Raw genomic sequence first — 23,652 nt, 5'->3', positions numbered from 1 at the left:
CGTTCACTTGCGGGTTCCGGATCCGATCGCAGTCGGTTAACCGGGTGTCGACCGTTGGTGCGAGGACGAGGGATAGAGTGCGATTGTCAGTCAGCGGGTACAGGAAGGTCCACGATGGGCGAGCTAAATAATAAGATCGATTTTGACCCGACAGTGAATTATATAACGATGGAAGAAGTGAAAACACACAATAGCTGCAAGTCCACATGGTTGGTGATACACGACAAAGTGTACGATGTCACTAAATTTCTGGAGGAGGTGAGTTTCGCATGTATTGTTTTGCTGGACTAGGCCTAGTGTTCAGTTTTACACTTAATGGCATTGCAGGAAAATGTGAAGTTTAAAAAAAAAAATTCCCAAATGTGGAAGGAAAAGCTGTTCATTTCATTCCCTTTTGACAGGTAGGTTACAAAGGAGTATTCCCTTGGCTACTCTAGATGCGTAAACTATATTAGAAAAATGTTTTTTTTATTTTTGCAGTTTGATAGTCCTGTAATTTTGGAATTTAGGTTTTAATATGGTGCTGCAAAAAAAAAAATGAGCGACTTCGTCAACATAAATACACATTGTGAAACCACCTTTAATTCAATTACTTCAAGCAATTAAAGGTACCGAAAGGGGGGGAAAGCCTTATTTCAACCACAGTACAAGATGGAGCTGTATCTCAAGCTTTTTTTGGTAGTAACGCTTTTATATGAGAGAGTGGGGATTACTCATTATTACTCTCAAATTTTGTAACACTGGCTGTTTGTTCTAGTGATTAATGGAGATATGAAGTTTGCAATGAAAACTGACAATTTATATGTCTGTAACTGCAGCTTCACATTTTGATGTTTTGTGGTTGTTTTCTGGAGTGAAATGAGCAATCTGCTAGATTATTTTACCAACAATTCAATTAACTTTAATTGGACAACGTAGGTCAGGATTGACGGGTGAATTTTGTGGATTAAGTATCATGGTGAACGGAGAGCCATTGTTAGTTGGTTCTGTTGAAGAGTCATATGGATTCGAGACGTTGACTGTGTTCCTCTCCGCGGATGCTGTCGGACCTGCTGAATTTTTCCAGGTATTCTTGTTTTTGTTTTGGATTTCCAGCGTCCGCAATTTTTTGCTTTTAACTTTAATTGGAATTTGAGTACTTTATCATTCTAGAACCTAATTTTAAAGTGGGGCTAGAATTAATGAATTTCCAATGTACCTTCTCGTGTGCATACGTTTTTCCAAATTTGTTCGCTCATTTGGCCAGATTCTTACAAATTCATTCTTGGGATATGGGGGGATAAAGTGGTAAGCTGCCTTTCTGAATTGTTGCAGTTCATGTGGTGAAGTTACTCCCACATTGGAGGCATAGTAATAATATGTCCACATCAGGATGGTACTGCTTGTTGACTTGGAAGCAATGGTGTTCCCATGGCACCTGCTGCCCTTGTCCTTCTGGATGGTGGAGGCTGCAAGTTCACAAAGTGCTGCTGTACGTCCTAGATAGTACACTAAGCTACCACAATGCCCCTGGTGGAGGGGGAGGAAATTTAAGATGATGGATGGGTTGTTGATCAAGTGGAGTGTCTTACCCAGGATGGTGTCAGCAGGCAGATGGATGTATTCCATCACACTCCTGACTTGTGCCTGATTAGTAGTGGAGGATCTTTGAGATAAATTATCTTTTTGTTTTTACCCACAAAAGTGATAAAAATTAGGAAGATCATTTTGCCTGTCCTGAAAATATCCATTGTTATGGCAACCAACTATTCTTTGAACCACTTCAAACATTCTGTTGCCACGATATTGCCTGGAAGTTCATTCTGTGTGAGACTAAAATTCAATTACTATTCCATACTGCTACTTTGTTGCGGTGCTCCTATCCAAATCCATTTCACATCCAAACCAAAGTAGCAGCTCCATGGGAGTTTGATTGCTTTTTTACTTGGATTTGCTCTAAGGTGAATCATGATGCCTGTTTTTTAATTTTGAAAATTATGTAGAGCAAATTTGTCTCCAAGTTGCAATCATTTTTATGGTGTGTGATGCATTCAAAGATGAATTCAATTCACAGCATTGTGTTCAATATGATCTACATAATTGTACACGAATTAGGAAATTTTACTCAGAATCTTGTGTGACTTACTAGAGAGATTTAAGTTGAGAAAGCTTTCGACGTTGATTGATGTGGCAACTCTGTTTTATGCAAATAACCACACATAGTGCATCTAAGTACTGCTCAATATTTAGTTGGTGAAACTGCCAGTGAGCAGTATCAGTATCCAATATCTTGTTAAAAAAATTGGGCTGTGGACACATCAGAAATAAGTTAAAATATATATTTGTATCGTACCTTTGTTAATATAGTGTAAGTCCCACAATGAGAATTAAAATGGCAAAGGTCTTTGGTAGTGGCACTTCTAAGCTCACAACTGTCTATCAATGGCTCTCTGTTGACCATGATACTTAATTCACAAAATTCACCCATCAATCCTGACCTACATTGGCTATTGGTCCCCAGTGCCTCAAATTTCAAATTCTGATCCTCCTGTGTAAATCCCTTCAGGGCCTCACCTACAGTCCTACAATTTTCTGATAGCCCTGTTTTCCTCCAACTCTGGCCTCTTGTATTCTCTCTCCCCCCCCCCCCCCCCCCCCCCACCCCCCACCGACCGACTCCCTTAATCTCACCTTTGGCAACTGCAACTTCAGTTGTCTAGACCCCCAAGTCTCCAGATCCCTCTCTAAACCTTAGATCCCTTCTCCCCTATCACAGACTGATATCCCGATTTGAGCAACAGTTCGAGAGTTGAAAGCAGCTAATCATTACACACAGTGATTATCAGCCAGTGACAGACTTGTCAGTTGTCCATTGCAAAACATTTAGTTCATCTACTGTTTGTTTAAAATCTTGCCAGTATCAGGTAGCTTTAAACCAAAACGTATTTTTTGTTATTTTGTTCATGTTGTCCTCTGTTCTATTTAATTTAAAATTGTGCATGAAGAATTAATATATTTTGATCCCTTCTCATCAAAACTTGCCTGTACACCTCTCTCTTGCTTTGAGCCCACCTTATGATCTTTTTCATTGATCAAGATTTTTGTCAACTGCCTGAATATTTCCTCCTTTGGGGATGTGTCCATTTTTGTCTTACTCCCTCCTTAAAATTGTACATGAAGAATTAATATATTTTGATCTGTTCTTATAAAAACTTGCATTTCAGTATTCAGGAACATTGATGTTAATTGGACCCAAACCAAGTGGTGAAGTACGAAACTAAACATAGATCTTCACCATCATAGTAGATTTATTCGCAGGATGCAGCATTACGGATCTCTGCCTCCTAACCACTAACCCAGTGTTCTAGCTGACTCTCTTTACGCAAAAGAGTTTAATCTAAAACTAAATAAATTAACCAATTAACCCCTTAAAGGAGCACTGTAACTAAAACAAAATATGAAGGAAACTTATCAAATTAAAATAATGTTTCCAGGACTGGAAACCCACTTCAGCCACAACTCTCAAAACTCTTATGAGTAAACTGATTAACTAATGAACCACCCCTTAAAGGGGCACTAACTGTCTCTTGTTCATTTGATTTACTGAAAAGTATAAGTAAACCAATTAACTAAAGAACCACCCATTAAAAGGGCGCTGCATATAAAGCAAAACTTTAATGGAAACTTATCAAATTAAAATAATGCTTCCGGGGCTGCTGATATACTCCAGCCCCTGCGGTGCCCAAGACCTCAGGCATACTGGAGAACACTGCATGTTCCATTTCCAGGGACACCCGCACTCCTAAACGTAGCCACAGAAGAGGGGCAGACAGTCAGGCTGAATAACACTCAACCACCCGCTGCCTGGACCTGTTAATGGCCACCTTGCCAGGCCCTGGAGCAGGCTTATAAGGAGGTCCTCTGCCCTGCCTGCCCCCTCCACACCAGGTAGCTGGAGGGTGGGGCTGAAGTGTAAACAAAACTTGAGGAGCAGCTCTCTCAAATAGTGGAAAAGGGGCCTGACTCTCTTGATGCTCTTTTGGGGAGAACCAATCAAACAAAAGAGAAACAAATTAACTGATTAAAGTGACAACCTGTTAAAGGAGTACTGCAATGAAAAGGCAAAATTTCAATGGAAACTTAATTCAAATCAAAATGTCATTTGCGGGGCTGCTCATGCACCCCAGCCCCTGCAGTACCCACTGGTCGTGGAAGGCCTCAAGCATACCAGTGCACAGCACGTGCTTCGTCTCCAGGGACACCCAGGCACGAATGTAGCTATTGGGTGAAAGGGATCAGAGGATATGGGGAGAAAGCGGGAGCAGGCTATTGAGTTGGATGATCATAATGAATGGCAGAGCAGGCTCGAAAGGCTGAATGGCCTACTCCTCCTGTTTTCTATGTGAACGGACTGGCTCAATAACCTAGCAGACACCTGCCAGGGAGAGGGTTGAAACAGTAGCTAGGGAACAATGTTTGTAGCGAAGAAATTCTCAAATGCTAACTTGAGCTGAGACCCCTCCACAATTCCAGTAAATCTAATGTCCGGGATCAGAATGTATAGATTATATTCTTGCATTGTGCAAATTGCACAGAATTGGTTGACAATTTCCTTCAACTTCTAGGGAGATATTGATAAGAAATTAGACTTTTGAGGCTTTAAATTTAAAAATAAATGTAACTATTTAAACATGACAGTTCATAGGGTACATTTAATGGATATAGTGAAATGTGATTTTTGATTTTATTTTGTCTAAAACTTTACTTTAAAATTTAGTAATTTCTAATTTCAGAATTCTTTCAGTGCTTTGAGTGAGGTTCCTTGAATTCTGATCAATGTTCTTTAAGTGTGAGCCAAGCAACAAAATGTGACCACCACAGTGTACACAACAAGTTCATAGGTGTTCTGCTCAAATGCTTCCATGGTTATGGTTTTGCTTTCACTCTGCCTCTGGAAACTCCTCCAGCTGCATCCTGCTGTGGGCACCGTTTGATTTTCAGACACTGATCTCTTTTCTTTTTCCCTACTCCTACCATTCCACTTGGTATCCATTCTATCAAGCCATTGTCCTCTGGAACTCTGTCCCAACATCCCTCTGCCGTATCATTTTCTTGAGATTGTTCCCCTTCCCTGTGTCTCTGTTCCTTTTACCCTGCCCTTGTACTTGGAATCTGCTTTATGTAAACTAGTTGAGATGTTGTGCTGAATGTAAGGAGCACCCGTGATCATTTAATTTGATGAAGTAAAAGATAACTACTTGCTAGACTGAAGGAATAGTTGCTTTATTACATCGAAATAAGGAGCCCAGTAGGAAATTTTGTCTTTGGGTAATGTTAAGTAAATTCCTGGGAAACTGACAACTGAAAAAGCCACATGCTTAGCCTTCAAGTAGTTATTTAAACTATGCATGTGCATCAATAATAGCTGGTTGGCAAACACATCTGATAAAATTGTGTTGAATTGGAGTTACCACTCACTTCTGCTGTAAATTTAACTTGAACTGGTATTGTGAAGAGTGAGTGAACAAATAACAGTGACATCTAAAGCCACGATTGTGTATGTATTAAAACTCTTCGTGACTTTTATTGTTAAAATTCTCATTTGATCATTCAAGTAAATGTCATCTATGGCTCAGTTGTAGCACTCTTGCCTGAGTTAGAAAGAAGTTGTAACAGTTTGCTTCTAGTCCTTGAAGACATAATTATGAAGCTGAGCTGGGATCTTCAAGGCCATTGTTGAATATTGTTTTTCAGATGAAAGAGTGGGTTACGTTCCTTTTTTCTGTCTTGTCAATTAGAGTGGGAGGAATTTAAAGCAGACTTTTGAGTTTGGGCACTTAAAAAAATAATTAGGATGTGGGCACAATTGCACTTATTACACATCCCTTTTGTCTGAGAAAGAGATGGAGGGTCATTTTGTGCTGCTCTAGTTCCAGTGGTAATAGTGATCACAAAATTTTGTTAGATGGGAAATTTTAAAATACTAATCCAGTGTCAGTGAAGAAACAGCAATGTATGTCATTTGCGATGATGTGTGACATGGATGAGCAAAAATTTCCTTCATTTAAACGTTGGGAAGACGGAAGCAATTGTTTTCAGTTCCTGTTCCAAACTCCACCCCCTAGCTACCAACTCCATCCCTTTCCCCCTCCCAAAGTACTCAATTCCTCTCGTACTTTTGTAGTCAATGTAGATCTGGCTGCTTCAGTTCAGCTTCTAGTGATCCTAAGGTGTTGATAGTGGATGATTCTGCATGAATGGTGCTGTTTCAGGTCAAGGAAAAATAACAGGACTTTCCTTGTTCATGATGGTCATTATGCTGCAATTATGCAGCTTGGATGTTACCTATCATTTGTCGGCTCAAGCCTGAATATTATCCAGGTCCCTCGGTAGTTGGGCATGGACTTCTTCATTCTCAGAGGAGTAGTTGATGAAACTGAACACTGCAATTGTTGGTAAACAGCCTTACTTATGACCTTAGTATGATTGGAAGATTGTTGATGAAGCATCTGAAGATGGTTGAAGCTGTGGGTGCTTCCCTGAGGAACCCTTGTAAAAATGTCATGGGGCTGCAATGATTGACATTCAACCGCAACCATCTTATTTTCTGTTGGTTATGGCTTCAGCCAGTGGAAGATTTTTCCTTTGACTTCCATTGGCCTCAGTTTTGCTAGTGTTTCTTGGTGTCATGGTCAGTCAAATGTTGCCATAATGTTGCAAACAGCTAGTCTTGCATCTCCTCCAGCATTCAACTGTTGCACTTTTTTCATGGATCAAAATGTCAGTGAACAGGCGTGAAGAAATGTTATTGATGCTTCCTTTCATCAATTTACTGATTGAGAGGAAGCTAATATAGTGGTGATTGGGTAGCTTAAATTTACCCTTGGAGCATACCCGAGAAATATTCCATATTGTTGGATAGATGCCAGGGTCATAGCTGTACTGGAACAACTTGGTTCGGGGAGCAGCTAACATTGGTGCACTGGTCTTGAGCACAACAGCAAGGATTTTGTCAGGACACATAGCCTTTGCAGTCTCCAACATGTTCTACTTCTTAATATCATAAGGTGTGAACGAATTGGCTGGACCTTGGCATTTATAATGGGAAGCACCTTGAGGCCAAGTAGGATTTTTTACTTGGCACTTTTGGCTGATGATGCCTGCAAATAATCAGCCTTGTTTCTTGCACCCACCAGTTAGATTTCATCATGATTGAAGATGAGAATCCAAGAACAGTCATCTTTTGCTGTTAGCTGTCTGGTAGTCCTCCATCACTGAATGAGTTGGGGCTACAGGAGTTTGCTTGAATCCATTAATTGTGGGACCACTTAGCTCTGCGCTTCCTGCTTTCTTTTCTGTTCTCCATGCAGGTAGTCTCTTGTAGCAGATTAACTAGGTGTGTACTTCATTCTAAGGTATGCCAAGTACATCTTTCTGCACTCCATTGAAGCAATCCAGGGGCTAGTGCCCAAACTGGTTGAACTGTCCTGCAGATTGGGTGAACAACAATCTGATACAGTCAACTGCTCAACATTCTAGGTTTATCTATCACTATCTCTGTGTATATTCTGTTTCATCAGCAGGACAGACCGCCAAGAGGATGGAATGTGGTGGTATGCAGCTGGGTAGAGTTGGCCCTGAAAATCTCATGACATCAGGTCAAATAAGATCAAGGAATTCTTTCGATCTCCATCTACTGCATACTATCCTTTGATTATCGGTACTCCTTCATGAAACACCACTTGACAGAAGTTATCAGGGAAGCAAGAGCTTTATTGTGCCAGATTTATTTGAACTTGTTGGTCCTCAAAGACTTAACTTCTAGATGGGTCCTTTCGGACAGGCAGGATACTAACACAAGGGAGTAACCAATTTGACCTTGTCTTCAATGTAACTGTCATACCTTAGAATGAAGTACAAACCTAGTTAATCTGCTACAAGAGGCTACCTGCATGGAGAACAGAAAAGAAGGCAGGAAGCACAGAGCTAAGTGGTCCCACATCTAATGCATCCAAGCAAACACCTGTAGCCCCAACACTTCAGTCAAGAGTGATGGTGGACTACCAGACAACTAACAGCAAAAGATATCTGTTTTTGGTCAGTGAGATCACAGCACAAAGTTTAATCTCTACAGTGGGGACATCCTCTGTTGTGTAGCATGGTAGTATGGAAAATATAGAAATCCTGATGGTATTTATTTATGTCTCCTGAAAAGTCCTGGTGTGGATACATTTGTGTATTTTTGAATTATGAGCATTTCTGCATTGCACATTTAATTAATTTTTTATTCTGTTGCAGCATCCTGGTGGAGAGGAGGTGCTCTTTGAACAAGCTGGAGGAGATGCCACTGAAAGCTTTGAAGATGTGGGACATTCATCTGATGCCAGAGAGATGCTGAAGCAGTACTTTATTGGAGAACTTGATTTGGTACAAAATTTCAATAAATCAGGAGCCTCAGATAAATTTGTTTTTGTAGATTATTTTTTAAGAAAGTTACACTTGAGATCGTGCATTAGCACCTCTGAAGCATTGCAAAAATTACTTTTGATGGTCATCCCCATTGGTATTTGGGATGCACTGTAACTTTGAAAGAAGATACTTGTGTTGCCCCTCCTTCAATTTGGTCCACTGCATTCGCTGCTCCCAATGTGGCGGTCTCTACATTGGAGAGACCAAACACAGACTGGGTGACTGCTTTGCAGAACACCTTCGGTCTCTGCAAGCATGACCCAAACCTTGCCGTCACTTGCCATTTCAACAAACCATCCTGCTCTCATGTCCACATGCCCATCCTTGGCCAGCTGTAATGTTCCAGTGAAGCTCAACACAAACTGGAGGAACAGCACCTCATCTTCCAAATAGGCATTTTACAGCCTTCTGGACTTAACGTTGAGTTCAACGACTTCAGATCATGAATTCTCTCCTCCATCCCCACCCCTTTTTTGAAACCCCATTTTTTCTTTTTCATTTTTCTTTTTTAATATTTATTTCTTTTCCCCCCATTTATTTTCATTATTATTGTTTTTAAAATTTATTTCCATTTTTATTCATTGTTTTATCCCCAGCTTTTAGCCTTTTCGATCTTTTTTCCCACCACCTTCCCCTGCCCCACCCTCACCCGGGCCATCTGTAACTTGCCAGAGTGTTCACCCTGGCCTTGCCATTATCACATTCTGCTTTCCACTCTTAATGTCACCATTAGCACCTCCTTTAGCCAGTGCCACCACTGTTAAGAACCCTTTGACTTTTTGTTTATTACATCTTTCACAATATCTCCTTTGCCTCCACCTATCTCTGGCCTTCTATCCAGCTTCACCTGTTTCACCCCCCCTTAAACAGCATATATTTCACCACATTTCTACTGCCCTTTAGCTCTGAAGAAGGACTCGAAATGTTAACTTTGTCTTTCTCTCCAGAGATGCTGTCAGACCTGCTGAGTTTTTCCAGCATTTTTTGTTTTTGTTTCAAATTTCCAGCATCCGCAGTATTTTGCCTTTAACTTGTGTTGTTTTTACTGTTGCATGTATCACAGCATGCTTAGGTTATTTGCTTCCAAGCTTATTATCTTTAGTGAACTGAACACTGGATCAAAAACCTGGGTCCCTTGTTCTTGAATCATCTGCGCTGCAGCAATTCAAGAAGGTGGCTCCTCCACCTTCTCAGTTGTTGTGATTTTGGACCAGATCCCTAAGTTTTTGGTGCAATCCAGTTAGGGACCACTAAGTTTTTGTTTAAAGTAAACCAAGTTTGAGATCCAAGACACTTGCTAAGAGAATAAAGCCATAACATTACAAGTTACAATATCCATTTTTTTTCAAGATTAACATGAGTTTTTTAATTCTTTGGATTGTGGGCACTGTTGGCAAGGCCAGCATTTGTTGCCCATCCCTAATTACCCTTGAACTGAGTGACTTGCTAGGCCATTGCAGAGGACAATTAAGAGTCAACTACATTGCTGTGGGCCTGGAGTCACAAGTAGGCCAGACCAGATAAAGATGGCAGATTTCCTTCCCTAAAGGACCTAAGTGAACCATATGGGTTTTTACAACAATTGATAGTTTCATGGCCACCATTACTGAGACTAGCTTTACGTTCTAAATTTATGAACGGAATGCAAATTCCACCTGCTGCTGTAGTGGGATTTGAATCCATGCCCCCAGAGCATCAGCCTGAGCCTCTGGATGACTAGCGCAGTGACATTACCACTATGCCATCATCTCCCCATGAGGCACATGTGAATTAATGGCAATCTGTGGCCTAACACCCACAGTCAATGACAGATGCGACCAAGACAGATCCCTTGGATTTCTCAGCAACCACCCATATGTCAGTAAACACTGAGTAGACCAATCTTGTTGGAACTCTGTCATTCCCACGAGGGTTTCCAGTCTTCACTTTCAAAGATCTAGCCTTGGAATTCTCTCCAAAAGTTGCTCTGAGTCACACTATCTTAACAACAGTGCACCTTGCAGGGTTTCAGTCTTGTCTACCAAGACTCTGTTCCCCTTGATTCCAAAGTCTGCATTCCAGCACCAACTCACAAGCGCAACTTCAGCCTTTTGGCCGCGCTGAGCAGAACACTACTACTCCAAAGGTTACCTTTCCCCAAAGCACAGAACCGCCAACCCTCTGCTGCCTTCTTCAATCTCCAGGGCTTCTCCAAAGTCCCCATTACTTAAAGTCTACCAACTGCAGCCCTTTTTCTGCTTGGAGCTTCTTTCTCTGCTCCACTGTCTTTTGTTTTAAGTGGGACCTCTTCCTGTCCCCTACCTGGGACTCTTCTCTGATAATGGCACTCTGCTCCTGGGTCACAAGATCCACCATTTCCTTATACGCAAATGCACTGGGCCTGCCATTGGCCTGAAGAACTACAAAACACCAGATTGTGCATGTGCTGCCTACTCCTGGCCTGTGCACGCGTGGAAACCCCTGAGGCCTGTTGGGACTTGGAGTTGCCAGCTGCCACTTTCAAGAAGTTAAGTTTCGATCTTGTGACACAAGGAGAATTAAGGATGGACCTTGCCAATGGTGCTCATGTCAAATGAGATAGATTTGAGGCAGGCAAGGGTGGGCATTGCTAGACACTGAGTCATTCTTCAATATCTCACATCTTCCCTCTCCTTTTGAATGGAAAGGGGGAGGTGACTTGTCTAACTGTTCCATCTGAACTCAGATGTTGTGGGAAGAATGTGTCCCAGCATTCCATGACACAGTATGATAGCCACTGCAAAAGACCACCCATATTCATCTTCATTGTGGGATATGGAGATGTGGAAAAATCTGAATTTCTTTCTTGATTAACTGGGATCCATGCCATGAACTTGATGCTAATCATGGTAAATTGAGCTGCTTAAGGGTGGAAGGAATTCTGTTTTTTTTTTATCAATAAACTTTTGATTGCTTTTGTATAGAGTAGTATGTACCTTCAGGTAACATTTTGAATTTTTCAATTAATCTATCCTTGCAGTCACCTAGATTGTCTTTAAAGATTGATTTCTCTTTTCTTTTAGGCTGATCGAAGAAAGGAAAATTCTAAGGTAAGGATATTTTTTCATCATTCTGATTCTTCTCGCAAAATATTTATTCACAATCTGTGATTTCAACCGTTTGATCTCTAATTGACAACATCTGGTGGGAAGTACTGCTGGTAATATGGTGAAGGGCTTCCATTGTTTACATTGTCACTTCCAATTTACCAATCAGCAAATGATCCAACAGATCTTCAAAGATACCACCTTAAATTCAAAATACTTCATACCAATATTATTAAGCCATCATGTATTCTGTCATTGGTAAAGTTAAAAACATTGATTGCATTGCCCATTTAAAAGGAGCATTGTGTTAATACAAAAGCTATTTTGAGTAGGTTGTCTGAACAGCACAAACAAAATTTTCGCTTTTTTTTTAAATGACCTTTTTGTAAATCACTGGTGGCCTTTCCTTCATGGATTATGTTGGTTATCTTACTTCCAATGGCATCCTTCACAGAAACCATGCTTGGTACGAGAAACCATTTTTCTGAATTCCTTTCCACCACTGCAAAAATAAAAACAAAAATTGCTTATGGTGACAAAATTTGGCTCTGTCCTAACAGGGCTGCGAGTGAGCCATTTGGTTTTTTGAGCCTTTCCGTTCTCTTTTTATTAGCTGTGACAGTTCTGTATTTTAGTTGTGTTGTCACAAAACCATTTGCATCCTGTTTGTATATCTTTTAAGACTTGTGTTACTGTCCTTTTTACTGTGGTTTTTGTTAGTTGTGCTCAGTAATTTTGGGTACAGCTAGTAACATCAGACAACATCATGTCATTCAGTACAGCACACATGTCCATCTCAAGATACATTCAGATGAAAAAAAACCTTCTGGTTTCAACTTATCAGAAAACTGGCCCTACTGTTTCCCCATCACAAGATCTAACTTTCTTAAACGATTGCAGTGGTCTGGCTTCAATCACCAATCCGAGCCATCTAATTCCAGTCTTTGAGTATGCACCTGTGGTAAAATACTTTATGCACCTCTCAATGACCCAAAACCTAAGACTTTGAACCTATGTTCAAATTCTATTGAGTAGAAAAATTAAATGATCTTATTCTTCACACATTACAAACCCTGTTTTAGCTTGGTTTTGTGACTGAGCCTCATGCAGATAGTTTATGGCTCTGAGGTACTATGTATTCCTCTGAGTCAGTTAGTGTGTTCAAATTCCACTCCAGGGGGATGTTAGCACAAAATCTGGACTGACAGTCCAGTGTACTACTGAGTGAGTGCTACGCTGTTGGATTTGCTTCTCTTTCATATGAGAAGTTAAACTGAGTCTCAGTCTGCCCACTCCGGCGGATATACAAGATCTTATGGCTCTATTTTGAAGAAGAGCAGGGAGTTCCAACCAGTGCCCTGTCTAATATTTATCCTTCAAGCAACAGATTACTTGGTCATTCTTGCATTGCTTTTGTGAGATCTTGCAGTGCACACATTGCCTGGTCTGTTTGCTACATTACTACACTGCAAAATTAATTTATTGGTTGTAAAACAGTTTGGGGCATCCTGAAGTAAAAAGTGCTATACAAGAGCAAGAATTTGTGTGCCTGTGTGTAATTACATTGTCAGTCACTGACTTGTATAGAATGTTTTATGAATTATGGATAATGAGTTTAGATGGCAATTTGATTTCCATATTGTCTTTGTTAATTGCTTGTTTTTATTTTGGGTATTTACCAAGCCAAGGGAAGGTTGGTTTAAATTACTGCCTTTTGACTCCATGTTTGATATCTTATTCTTCAAATAATTTGCAGTTCTGAAGAGCTTTAGATGAACATGCTAAGCAATTTTTTTTCTCCTTTTCCACACAGGATATTTTAATTACAACATCATCAAGCCATTCCAGGTATGTTAAACTTAAATAGCACTGGTTACCTTGCAATTAGAAATACAGGCATTTCAGGAATGATATGAGATGATGGAGGGGAAAAGGGGGGTGTTTTCCAGGATGGACTGAGGTTGCAATGACAAGGCAAAAGCTTGAAATAGTTTGCCTAATTGACTGCTTTTTAGCTTTAGATTAACAATTGGGTTCTGCTCCAGATCCCCAAGCCAGGTAAAAGAAGAAGACTGCATCTTACATTATGAGATAAGGACAGGTACCAGTAATATGATAGGTAAGATCTCCCAACTAAATACGAGTTGGGAATGCTGTAGTGTAAATATGGTGAGACAACTTGAATTTGTCCCAGTGGCCCAGAATTTATGATTGTAAGACAGCAAAACTTCAGTGCTCACTGTCATTCCTATGTAAAATTGATAGCAACCTCTGGCTTCTCTTGTGCAGTTAACATAAATCTGGAATTTGCTGCAAGTGATACTCTGTTACTACGCGGTGTGTGCAGTTGCAGTCTTTGCAGATACAATCAACTCAGAATCAATGATTTAATTTTGACTTCAGTGTTTTAAGAATATAAGAAATAGGAACAGGTGTAGACCATTCGGCCCCTCAAGCCTGCTCTGTCATTCAATAAGATCATGGCTGAACATCTTGAGTTTCGATTTCCACATTCCCATCTACCTCCGTTAACCTTTGATTCCCTTGCCCAACAAGAATTTATCTACTTCTGTCTTAAAAATATTCAATGACCCCACTTCCACCACCTTCTGAGGCAGAGAGTTCCAAAGTTGCACAACCCTCAGAGAAAAAATTTCTCCTCATCTCAGTCCTAAAAGAGCATCTCCTAATTTTAAATCAGTGGCCCCTAGTTCTGGATTCATCCACGAGAGGAAACATCCTTTTGTCGTCCACCTTGTCAAGGCCATTCAGGATCTTGTACACTTCAGTCAAATCACCCCTCACTCTCTTAAACTCCAGTGGAAACAAGCCCAGTCTGTCCAACCTTTCCTTATTAGGGAACCCACTCATTCCAGGTATCAATCTAGTAAACCTCCTCTGAATCACCTCCAATGCATTTGCATCCCTCCTTAAAGAGGGAAACCAAAACTGCACAAGGTATTCGAGGTGCAGCCTCACTAATACCCTGTATAACTAAGCATAACATCCTAACTTTTATGTTCAATCTCTCTTGTAATAAAGGATAACATTCCATTAGCCGCCTTAATTATTTATTGTACCTGCCTACTAACTTTTTGTGACTTATGTACGAGATCACCTAGATCCCTCTGCACCTCAGTAGAGATGCAGCCATTTTGCACACTCTTCCTGCTGTAAAAACCATTGAAAGTATTAAGCCTTATTGAATGAGGGGTGCCTAAGGTTTAAACACCATATTAAGTCATAATTATTGCTGAACAACCTCTTTGGTCCTGTAAAACAAATGTTCCCTCAACATTTAAAAATTCAATTTTCTTTTTAATTCGAAGTTTGATTTTTAGCATCGCAGTGTATGTCCCGATCTTTATTTTGCTTTCTGTAAAATGATTGAGAAGTATAGTATAATCCGTGCTTTTTACTTCTTGCTTTGCTGTGAGAATTCTTCAATCTGGCTGATGACTTCACTGTTGCTGGATGCTCCAAATCCCCTAGCGATGACACCAAGTTTAATCACATTGGAATCGGGGAAATCATACTTTAGGACCCACTAAATCATCTTGAACAGCTTCAGACCAATAAGTCATGAAACTCACCGGGATGAACTGAAAAATTTGCCTATCTCGTCAAACATGCATCATGTAGAAATTATGGAATCTCTGGTCAATTGACCATTTAATAATCAAATGAACCTGATATTTCGATCAGTATCAGTCAATGCACAATTTCAAACAATCTTAAGTGGATGAAGAGCAAAATTAAAGGGACCTATTGCTAAGGGTAGCTGTATGGAGGAACATGGGAATATTTTAAATATATGCAACTAGGAATAAACCAAATGAAAAGTGTAAGTTAAACAAGTAGTTTCCAAAACAAAAGCAGAATTACCTGGAAAAACTCAGCAGGTCTGGCAGCATCGGCGGAGAAGAAAAGAGTTGACGTTTCGAGTCCTCATGACCCTTCAGCAGAACTGAGTAATATTAGGAGAGGGGTGAAATATAAGCTGGTTGAAGGTGGGGGAGGGGGGCGGCGCGTGGCAAGGGGGGGCGTGGGGGGTATTGTAGGAACAAGCAAGCAGTGATAGAAGCAGATAATCAAAAGATGTCACAGACAAAAGAACAAAGAGGTATTGAAGGTGGTGATATTATCTAAAAGAATGTGTTAATTAAGAATGGATGGCAGGACACCCAAGGTTCAGCTCTAGTGGGGGTGGGGTGGAAAGACTAACAGGGCATAAAAGGTATAAATTTAAAGATAATGGAAATAGGTGGGAAGAGAAAAATCTATATTATTGGAAAAAAACAAAAGGAAGGGGGAAGAAACAGAAAGGGGGTGGGGATGGAGGGGGGAGGTCAAGACCTAAAGTTGTTGAATTCAATATTCAGTCCGGAAGGCTGTAAAGTGCCTAGTCGGAAGATGAGGTGTTGTTCCTCCAGTTTGCGTTGGGCTTCACTGGAACAATGCAGCAAGCCAAGGACAGACATGTGGGCAAGAGAGCAGGGTGGAGTGTTGAAATGGCAAGCGACAGGGAGGTTTGGGTCATTCTTGCGGACAGACCGCAGGTGTTCTGCAAAGCGGTCGCCCAGTTTACGTTTGGTCTCTCCAATGTAGAGGAAACCGCATTGGGAGCAACGAATGCAGTAGACTAAGTTGGGGGAAATGCAAGTGAAATGTTGCTTCACTTGAAAGGATTGTTTGGGCCCTTGGACGATGAGGAGAGAGGAAGTGAAGGGGCAGGTGTTACATCTTTTGTGTGGGCATGGGGTGGTGCCATAGGTGGGGGTTGGGGAGTAGGGGGTGATGGAGGAGTGGACCAGGGTGCCCTGGAGGGAACGATCCCTATGGAATGCTGACAGTGGGGGTGAAGGGAAGATGTGTTTGGCAGTGGCATCATGCTGGAGTTGGCGGAAATGGCGGAGGATGATCCTTTGAGTGCGGAGGCTGGTGGGGTGATAAGTGAGGACACGGGGGACCCTATCATGTTTCTGGGAGGGAGGAGAAGGCGTGGGGGCGGATGCGCGGGAGATGGGCCGGACACGGTTGAGGGCCCTGTCAACGACCGTGGGTGGAAAACCTCGGTTAAGGAAGAAGGAGGACATGTCAGAGGAACTGTTTTTGAAGGTAGCATCATCGGAACAGATGCGACGGAGGCGAAGGAACTGAGAGAATGGGATGGAGTCCTTACAGGAAGTATAAGCCTGATACCTAGCATTTCAGCACATAATCTAAGCTGACATTCCATTGTGGTACTGAGGGAGCATGACTTTTGTAGTACAGTGAATAAATTATAGAGTTTTGGAACCTACATAAAAGGGGTAGTTGAGTTAAATGAACTGAAGACAAACAACTCCCCAGTCAGATGTCTTTGAGAATTCAAATAGACCAAGGAGGAATAAGTGAAGCAGTAATTATAGCCACGAAAGATTTGTTAGGTACTGGAGAAATTTTATAGTATCAAACGCAAGCCACAACTGTATAGTCCCCACCGTTTACACTGTCTACATTGAGCAAATGGTCCTAATCATTTGTCCTAATTTCAAAGGTGTCATTTAAAACTTAAGTGGGCTGGCTATTCAATACATATCAACTTAAGGGCTTTTGGACAAAATCAGGCCTTTGAACAGCTTCAGTGAGCTATTAGAATTAACAACTGAAGGAGACAGTCGAATCGTCAAGACTTCATGCATTTTTATGCAGATGGCTTTACCGTCTGAGACGCTTTATCATGAATGCATCCATTAAATGTAGTGGTATTGTACCTGTCGTTTCCATCCACCAACACCGCACCCACTTTTATAAATAGTCTAAACCATAGACCTTGGATACCTTGATCAAAAATTAAAATATTTGGAATAATTGACTTGGACATTAGGGGAGTTTAAAATAAAGCTGGATGCCAAGCTCAGTGAGTTGCAGTTTTAAAGGACAAGGTGCAAAAGGCTTAAAATAAACTCCTTGATTTGTCCTTTGATTTTCCTTGTTTTCTATGGCGGGCGGGCAGAAAGCTGATCACCACCCGTGATCAGCTGCACACTGCCATTTTATGCGGGCCAGCCAATTAAGGCCCGCCCAGCATAACGTGCGGCTGGTAATGCACGGCTGGTAATGCACAGCTGGTAGTGCTCAACCCTACCTGTGTGGGTAGGGGGAGGAGGGAGAGTCGGGGCCTGCACTCTTTAGCACATGCGTGCAAAAGAGCGCTTCAGTCTCCCTGAGGCACAGAGCTGCCTCAGGGAGATTGAATAGACAATAAAAAAACTCTAATAAATTAAGGAAAAATTTATTTAAACATGTCCCCTCATGTGACAGTGTCTCACGAATTGGGACATGTTTGTAAAGGTGGGGAAATTAATTTATTGATTTTTATAAAAGCTTCAGGAAACCTCAACCCGCTATGGATGAGGTTTCCTGAAAAACGTGAAGGCCGCTTGGGCATTTCACCTGCCCGCCAACCATAAGGTTGGACAGGCAGAGTTCTTAACTACTTTAATAACTTCCTTAATGGCCTATAAGGCCGCTGACATTTCGGCGGGCACACAGCCGCCTCTGGCGCAGGCCTGCCGAACAAAATATTGAGATGATGTGCGATGATGTTGGGACGCACGCCAGACGTTATTGCGCATCATTTTACGCATCGGTGTGTCAGGCCTGCCCCCACATGCCAACCGAAAGATTCAGCCCTCAATGTAGTTCTGTCTTCCAATCCCCTTGCCAAAATAGATATTCGGCTACCATTAGCGCATGCTAATTCATGAAGTGCAGCACCAAACATTGGAAAGATTCAACCAGGAGGAAGAAAAACTCCATTTCTATTAAACTGTCTCCAGATCATTTGTGGTCAACTTTAGGACCCTTGCCTTACCTTCATTTTACTCCGAGATGTCTGCAGCTCCCCACCACAACAGATGCTAACCCCAAGGATTTGCTCTGCACCGAGAAGGTGGCAGTTGAATGTTGAGTGCCAATGGGTTGTTTTTTTTTAAAAAAAAATCATTATTGGATTCTTGTCCAAGTACTTGAGTTTGTGTCTAAAATTTGTCGTATTAGAATTAAATCTTTTACCCTTCAAAAGGAAAAAAATCTATTAAAATTGACCAGTTGCATTTCGGGTTTTTCCTATACATGCCTGCACAGGTTTAATTCACATCAACAAAAATAAAGCTTTGGTTTTGTTTTCAACAGTGCGTGACTATTTTACATGTATCACTAAGAGAAACGTGTGTTTTCTTTTCTAGTTGGTGGACAAATTGGCTGATTCCTGTATTTGCAGCTGGTGTTGTAGGACTCATGTATCGCTTCTACCTCGCAGAGACCAAAACTTCATCCTGAGGCATTTTATTCAATTTCCTTGGTGGGTTGGGGTGGACAAGGTGTCCACTGAGTGGTGCCAGTGACACCCCATGTCTTCAGCGTTTTATTGATGATAATTGGATATTCTACAATTATGTATTTAACTTCTTATAGATCTAGCATTGAAATTAATATTTTTTTCTATTCTATGCACTAATTAGTGAAGTATATTATGCCAGAGATTTATGAGGAATATACCACCAATTCAATGAAAATTTCTTTTACTTAGAGTCCTATTTTCCTATTTCTGTCTTGTTGCAAGGTAACATTTTGAAGATCACTTTTGAATGAAGAGCACATTGGGTATTGAAGAGTTGTTAGTTACACTGTGCTGCACATGCCCATCCATGTTGAGCCTTTGACAAATATGAGCATTGTGCGTATACAGTTGAAGTATTTCAGTGTTGCACTCTTCATATAGTTAAATTTATTTTCTCTCTTCCTTTACTTTGTCTTTACTAAAATATTTTTCACTAACTGTCCAAGCAGTTTATTACTGTTCTTTTACACTGGACACATACAATGGCTTGTAGCACTCCAGATTTTTAAGTTTCACGAGGATTCCATGGAACACTTGCCTTTAGGTTTCTCAAGCACATAACATAAAACAAAATATATAGCCAGAAATATGTTAGAGCTGCTGTTTTGTTTTTCTTTATCCCTTTTGCCTTTGAAGGTAACAACTCATGGTGAATAAAGTTCCATGGACAGTGGTAGCCCACTGGTACCTCACCCATTTTTGTTATCTGGACAGCAAATTCGTAGGTTGTTTGATCTTTGGGACAGTCACAATTGACCTTACTCTTGCCCAAGCACAGGGTCTGTACTGCACCTTCCAATATGAGTTGGTGGTTAGTGATGAGGGTGGAGTGTTGGCTGGGATGGGGTTATGTCCATGTTTTTTTGGTTTCTCTCCTTAGCTCAATAATACAGCAGTTGAAGTGACTGTCACTCTTGCTAGTCGTAGATTGGGCATCATTCATCTGTTCAAAGTTGCCTAATGAGCCATAAGGATACTGTAACTAATATAGTTGTCTTTAAGTAATGTGGTTTGGTGCACTTTCCCATAAGTCAAAAGATTTTCCCCCAATCCCTTACACACGTTCTTCGTCTTGAGGAGAAAGTTCAAGAGTGACGACTAAGCACAGAGGAGTCCATAAATTGCATCTTGTAAAAACTGAAGTTGGTCTTCTCCTCTTTTCCTTTTCCTTATTTGAACCAAAATAGTTCCCTGATGACACAGTACTGACCAATCTAGTACCTAATCTGTCTGTGAATTCTGATGAAGCTAATTAATGCAGGTGGTTATTCTTGCATGCATTGTTTCAGATTTTTATTCTTAATGTTACTAATTAAATTGTTTCCATTTGTATGAAGTTCATTGTAATGCATATGTTTTGTATCTGTCTGTTGAGTATAAGATTCTGGATTATATATTCCTATCAGTTCTATGTATAATTGGATATCTTTGCATCTAAGTTTTCAGTAAAATCCCAAAATTGACTTTTCATACACAAGATGTTGGATATTTCTTGCATTATCAGTCCAGTAGTTCTCCGTGTGCTATCACCATAATATAGTGTTTCTTTCACTTCAAAGTTTCACTGAAATTCTTCATGGTGACCTATCACCTAACGGACTAACAAATAAAATACTTTTCTAAGTTACCCTTGAAAGGTAATTTACACAAACAGAAAATGCTGGAAAGCTCAGCAGGTCTGGCAGTATCTGTGGTGAGAGAAACAGAGCTAACGTTTTGAATCCAATATGACTCTTCAGAAATTTGGTAATTCACCTGTTTCACCTACACAATTAGTGTACTTTCATTTGTTACAATAGCTGTTGTACAGATAATGCAAACTTTATTGTATTTAATGCAAAAAATATCCAGCTGTAAATATTTTCAGGCACTGCTATATACAATTACATTATGCATTATAATTTATGCCTTGCATGTGGTGCTAAGTACTTTTTGGGGTGACTGCATAAAATAATTGTTAACTCGAACACAATCTTTTGCACAATTTTATCATTGCTGATTTTTAGTTCACAAACTGACAACATTGAATTACATGTTCACATCTATTTTTACTGTATTGTGTAATGCCTGTACTAATGAACAACTGTTCAAAGTCTATATACTTTGTCTTTTCTAAAGAGTTGTAAAAATAATCAGTGATAATCCAGCCATTAATATGACTTGGACTTGGGTTTATTTATGCATTGTCCTTGCTGTTTCCTGAAGAAATAATTACTAAAATATAGACTTCGGGTTAGTGATCTGATTTTTGTTTTTAATGCTGTATCCCTTTTTGTTTTACCATAGTCCACACAGTAGTATTTATAACTTTTCCCTCAGTTCGTTTTAATTTATGTTTTTTGCTTCTGAAATTCCAATCAGAGAGTACACAGGCCTGAATTGTTTGATGGCAATAGATTTACAAATTTACTGGAGCACTGCTATTTGCTTTTAAACTAAACAGAAAGTTAATGTAGAAGAACTGGCTGGTGGCTTGGACATTTAAGGATTTGGGCACCAAAAGACTCTCAGCTGAAATATTTATTGTTGCTGGAGATCTTTCCCTCTCCTTCAGCCTTCAGGTTTCATTGTTTAGTTGGTCCACCTTCGCAAGACTGGAAAATTTAAAATGCACATCTCCTATTTTGATCATGTCTCCCGTTGTCAAATGGTTATATGGTAATTTTGGTGTAAATGGACATCTAAATTTTTCTAACATCTCCATTATATGGTCAAGCCATAGCTGACAACTAGCAAATAAATATGAATTTTTCTTCCTATCTCCAGTACTTTGCCTGAATGATTATTATTCAGATGATTTAGTAGGTTTATTTGATTCCTGAGCCGGTAAAGGAATTACTGCCAACCCCTATCCTATCCTCCTTTATTTGTACATATACAGACTTCCAGCAAGTATCGTTGGATAGTATTCATAAGTGAAAACTGAGCCAGTTTTCTGTGTGTGGAGCTTTGAGGTCAGTTGTGACTCTTCAAATATACCACTATGTTTGAGATCAGTTAACTTATCACAGTCTGGGAATTTAAACCCGAAAGGTTAGTTTGTAATCTGTTTGGTTCAGATACTCACTGGATAAACTTATGCCTTCAAGGGAGTCAATTTAATTATTTTAAATGGTAAGAACAAAGTCCACCAGGTAAGATTCTTGCTGTCTTCTATTATAGATATCTAATTATGTCAAACATTAATCCACATGTAAAATTTCTTATCAATTCTGACTGATCAAACCACATTACCGCTGCTGGATAAGAGTTCTCATTGTGGTCTGGCACATAACTTGCCACAAAATTTTAGTGACATTTGGTTTATAAGTTGGAAGTAACCTGTGTGCCTGTCAACTTTAAACTTTTGTTTTTCTTTAATAGGAAACTGTTTTCCTATTCCTTGCAACTGTGGAGTTTCTATGATATATATATGCCTACTGCTTCTGAATTGTTACTGTACAGTTCATGGAGTATTTGCGACGAAGCTAAATTTGTCTCTGTTTGAAAAAATTAGTCTTCTATATAGTCACTTTTGTCAAATTTCATAATGCAATATCAACATTTCTTAAAAATCTAACTTCTAGCAGTTCTAGTGAGTTCCAAATTGGGAGATATCAACATTTTCTATTGCTTATTAGTACAAGCAGAAGCTGATGTGTTTTTGTTTAGTGCTTGTAAGTACTGAAATATTACAGATGGAAAATGTAAACACATTTTCCCTGCTGGATCTGCTTAAATTGGAGAAGGAATCATATGTGCTAATTATCAGTAACTGTCACATGGTTATTCTGTATCTTTAGACTTTTCTTTCAAATGTCTTCATTTGTCAAATTATAAAAATGTCTATTTGATCTCTCATGTATGTACTATATATTTATTTATTCTCTATTATTCAATTGCTTATCTACCTGTACTGTCATTCTCTTTATAATAAATGGGAAGAAACTGTTTAATTCTTTTCTCCCAATTTATATTCCACAATTAGCCTTACCAAAAGAGTTTTGAACAAAATTATTTTTAGCTAGAAGAAAAATCAATTGGGGAAATGCCATATTTTAACTGTCACGTTTATTCCTTGTTAGATTTGGCCTAAATTACCAAGGGCCTAATGAGCAGTAGTTTGCTATGGTCTAGTGATTAGTAGCCAATATAAGAACAGCCATGCAGTTACTAGGGGCCACAGACTTAGCTCACACCTCTCTTGCATCTAACTTATCATTTGGTAGCACAGAACTTGAGTATTGCTGAAAAAAGAGACATGTGTAAGCTTCTCGTCTTGCATTCATCAGGTCATTCGCAAGAATACCAATATAAGGGGGAAAACAACTATTTAAACTCTGAAGAGAGTGCTGATTGGTTTGCAAGTGACTGCCATGGAGAATGCACCACTGGTGATAACTGACAGTTAATTGCCAAGCATTGTTTGAAATTTAAACCAGACAGCTGGACCCTGACTGGTCAAGGCATTGCCCTGAGGAATGAGTCAGCGAATGGCTATCACATTTTTTTAGCTGAAACAGGCACAATGTATGCTTATGTTCTTTCTGTCTGCAAAGAACAAGGCCTTATGTATTAATATATGTAGCTTCCAGTACACACACATGCGCCACATTGCGAGCCTGACTGACAATCTTAAATTGGTTGTCAGCGTAATTCTTAGTACATTGAAGATTATTTCACAAATGTTGTCCAGTTTGCGGAATCACATCTAATGTTGGACACTGATTTCAGTTTTGCAAGCACGGGCTGGTTGGGTACGGTCTGTACCCT

General features: G+C 40.0%; 1 protein-coding gene across 2 annotated transcripts; it reads left to right on the top strand.

Annotated features, from left to right (window-relative positions):
- LOC121279900 (cytochrome b5) lies at positions 1-22,830 on the top strand. Of its 2 annotated transcripts, none has more exons than XM_041191438.1 (5): positions 1-258; positions 8,278-8,406; positions 11,490-11,516; positions 13,327-13,361; positions 18,746-22,830. In XM_041191438.1, exons 1-5 carry the CDS (start codon positions 115-117, stop codon positions 18,837-18,839), a joined length of 429 nt encoding a protein of 142 aa, XP_041047372.1. In that variant the 5' UTR covers positions 1-114; the 3' UTR covers positions 18,840-22,830. The 2 variants fall into 2 exon arrangements, with proteins under 2 accessions (XP_041047372.1, XP_041047373.1); XM_041191439.1 differs by lacking the exon at positions 1-258 and adding an exon at positions 927-1,066.
- Positions 22,831-23,652: the final 822 nt, after the last annotated feature.

The sequence above is a fragment of the Carcharodon carcharias genome, chromosome 7 (genome assembly GCF_017639515.1).
Source record: "Carcharodon carcharias isolate sCarCar2 chromosome 7, sCarCar2.pri, whole genome shotgun sequence".
Lineage (NCBI taxonomy): Eukaryota > Metazoa > Chordata > Chondrichthyes > Lamniformes > Lamnidae > Carcharodon > Carcharodon carcharias.
The sequence above is the reverse complement of the archived record's forward strand: the minus strand, read 5'-3'. Positions and strand labels throughout refer to the sequence as shown.

Excerpts from the sequence above, each read along its gene's own strand:
- LOC121279900 (XM_041191438.1), top strand. The coding sequence starts at position 115 with ATGGGCGAGCTAAATAATAAGATCGATTTTGACCCGACAGTGAATTAT. Across the intron at positions 8,407-11,489 it reads TTATTGGAGAACTTGATTTG|GCTGATCGAAGAAAGGAAAA; the intron begins GTACAAAATTTC and ends CTTTTCTTTTAG. Across the intron at positions 13,362-18,745 it reads ACATCATCAAGCCATTCCAG|TTGGTGGACAAATTGGCTGA; the intron begins GTATGTTAAACT and ends TTTCTTTTCTAG.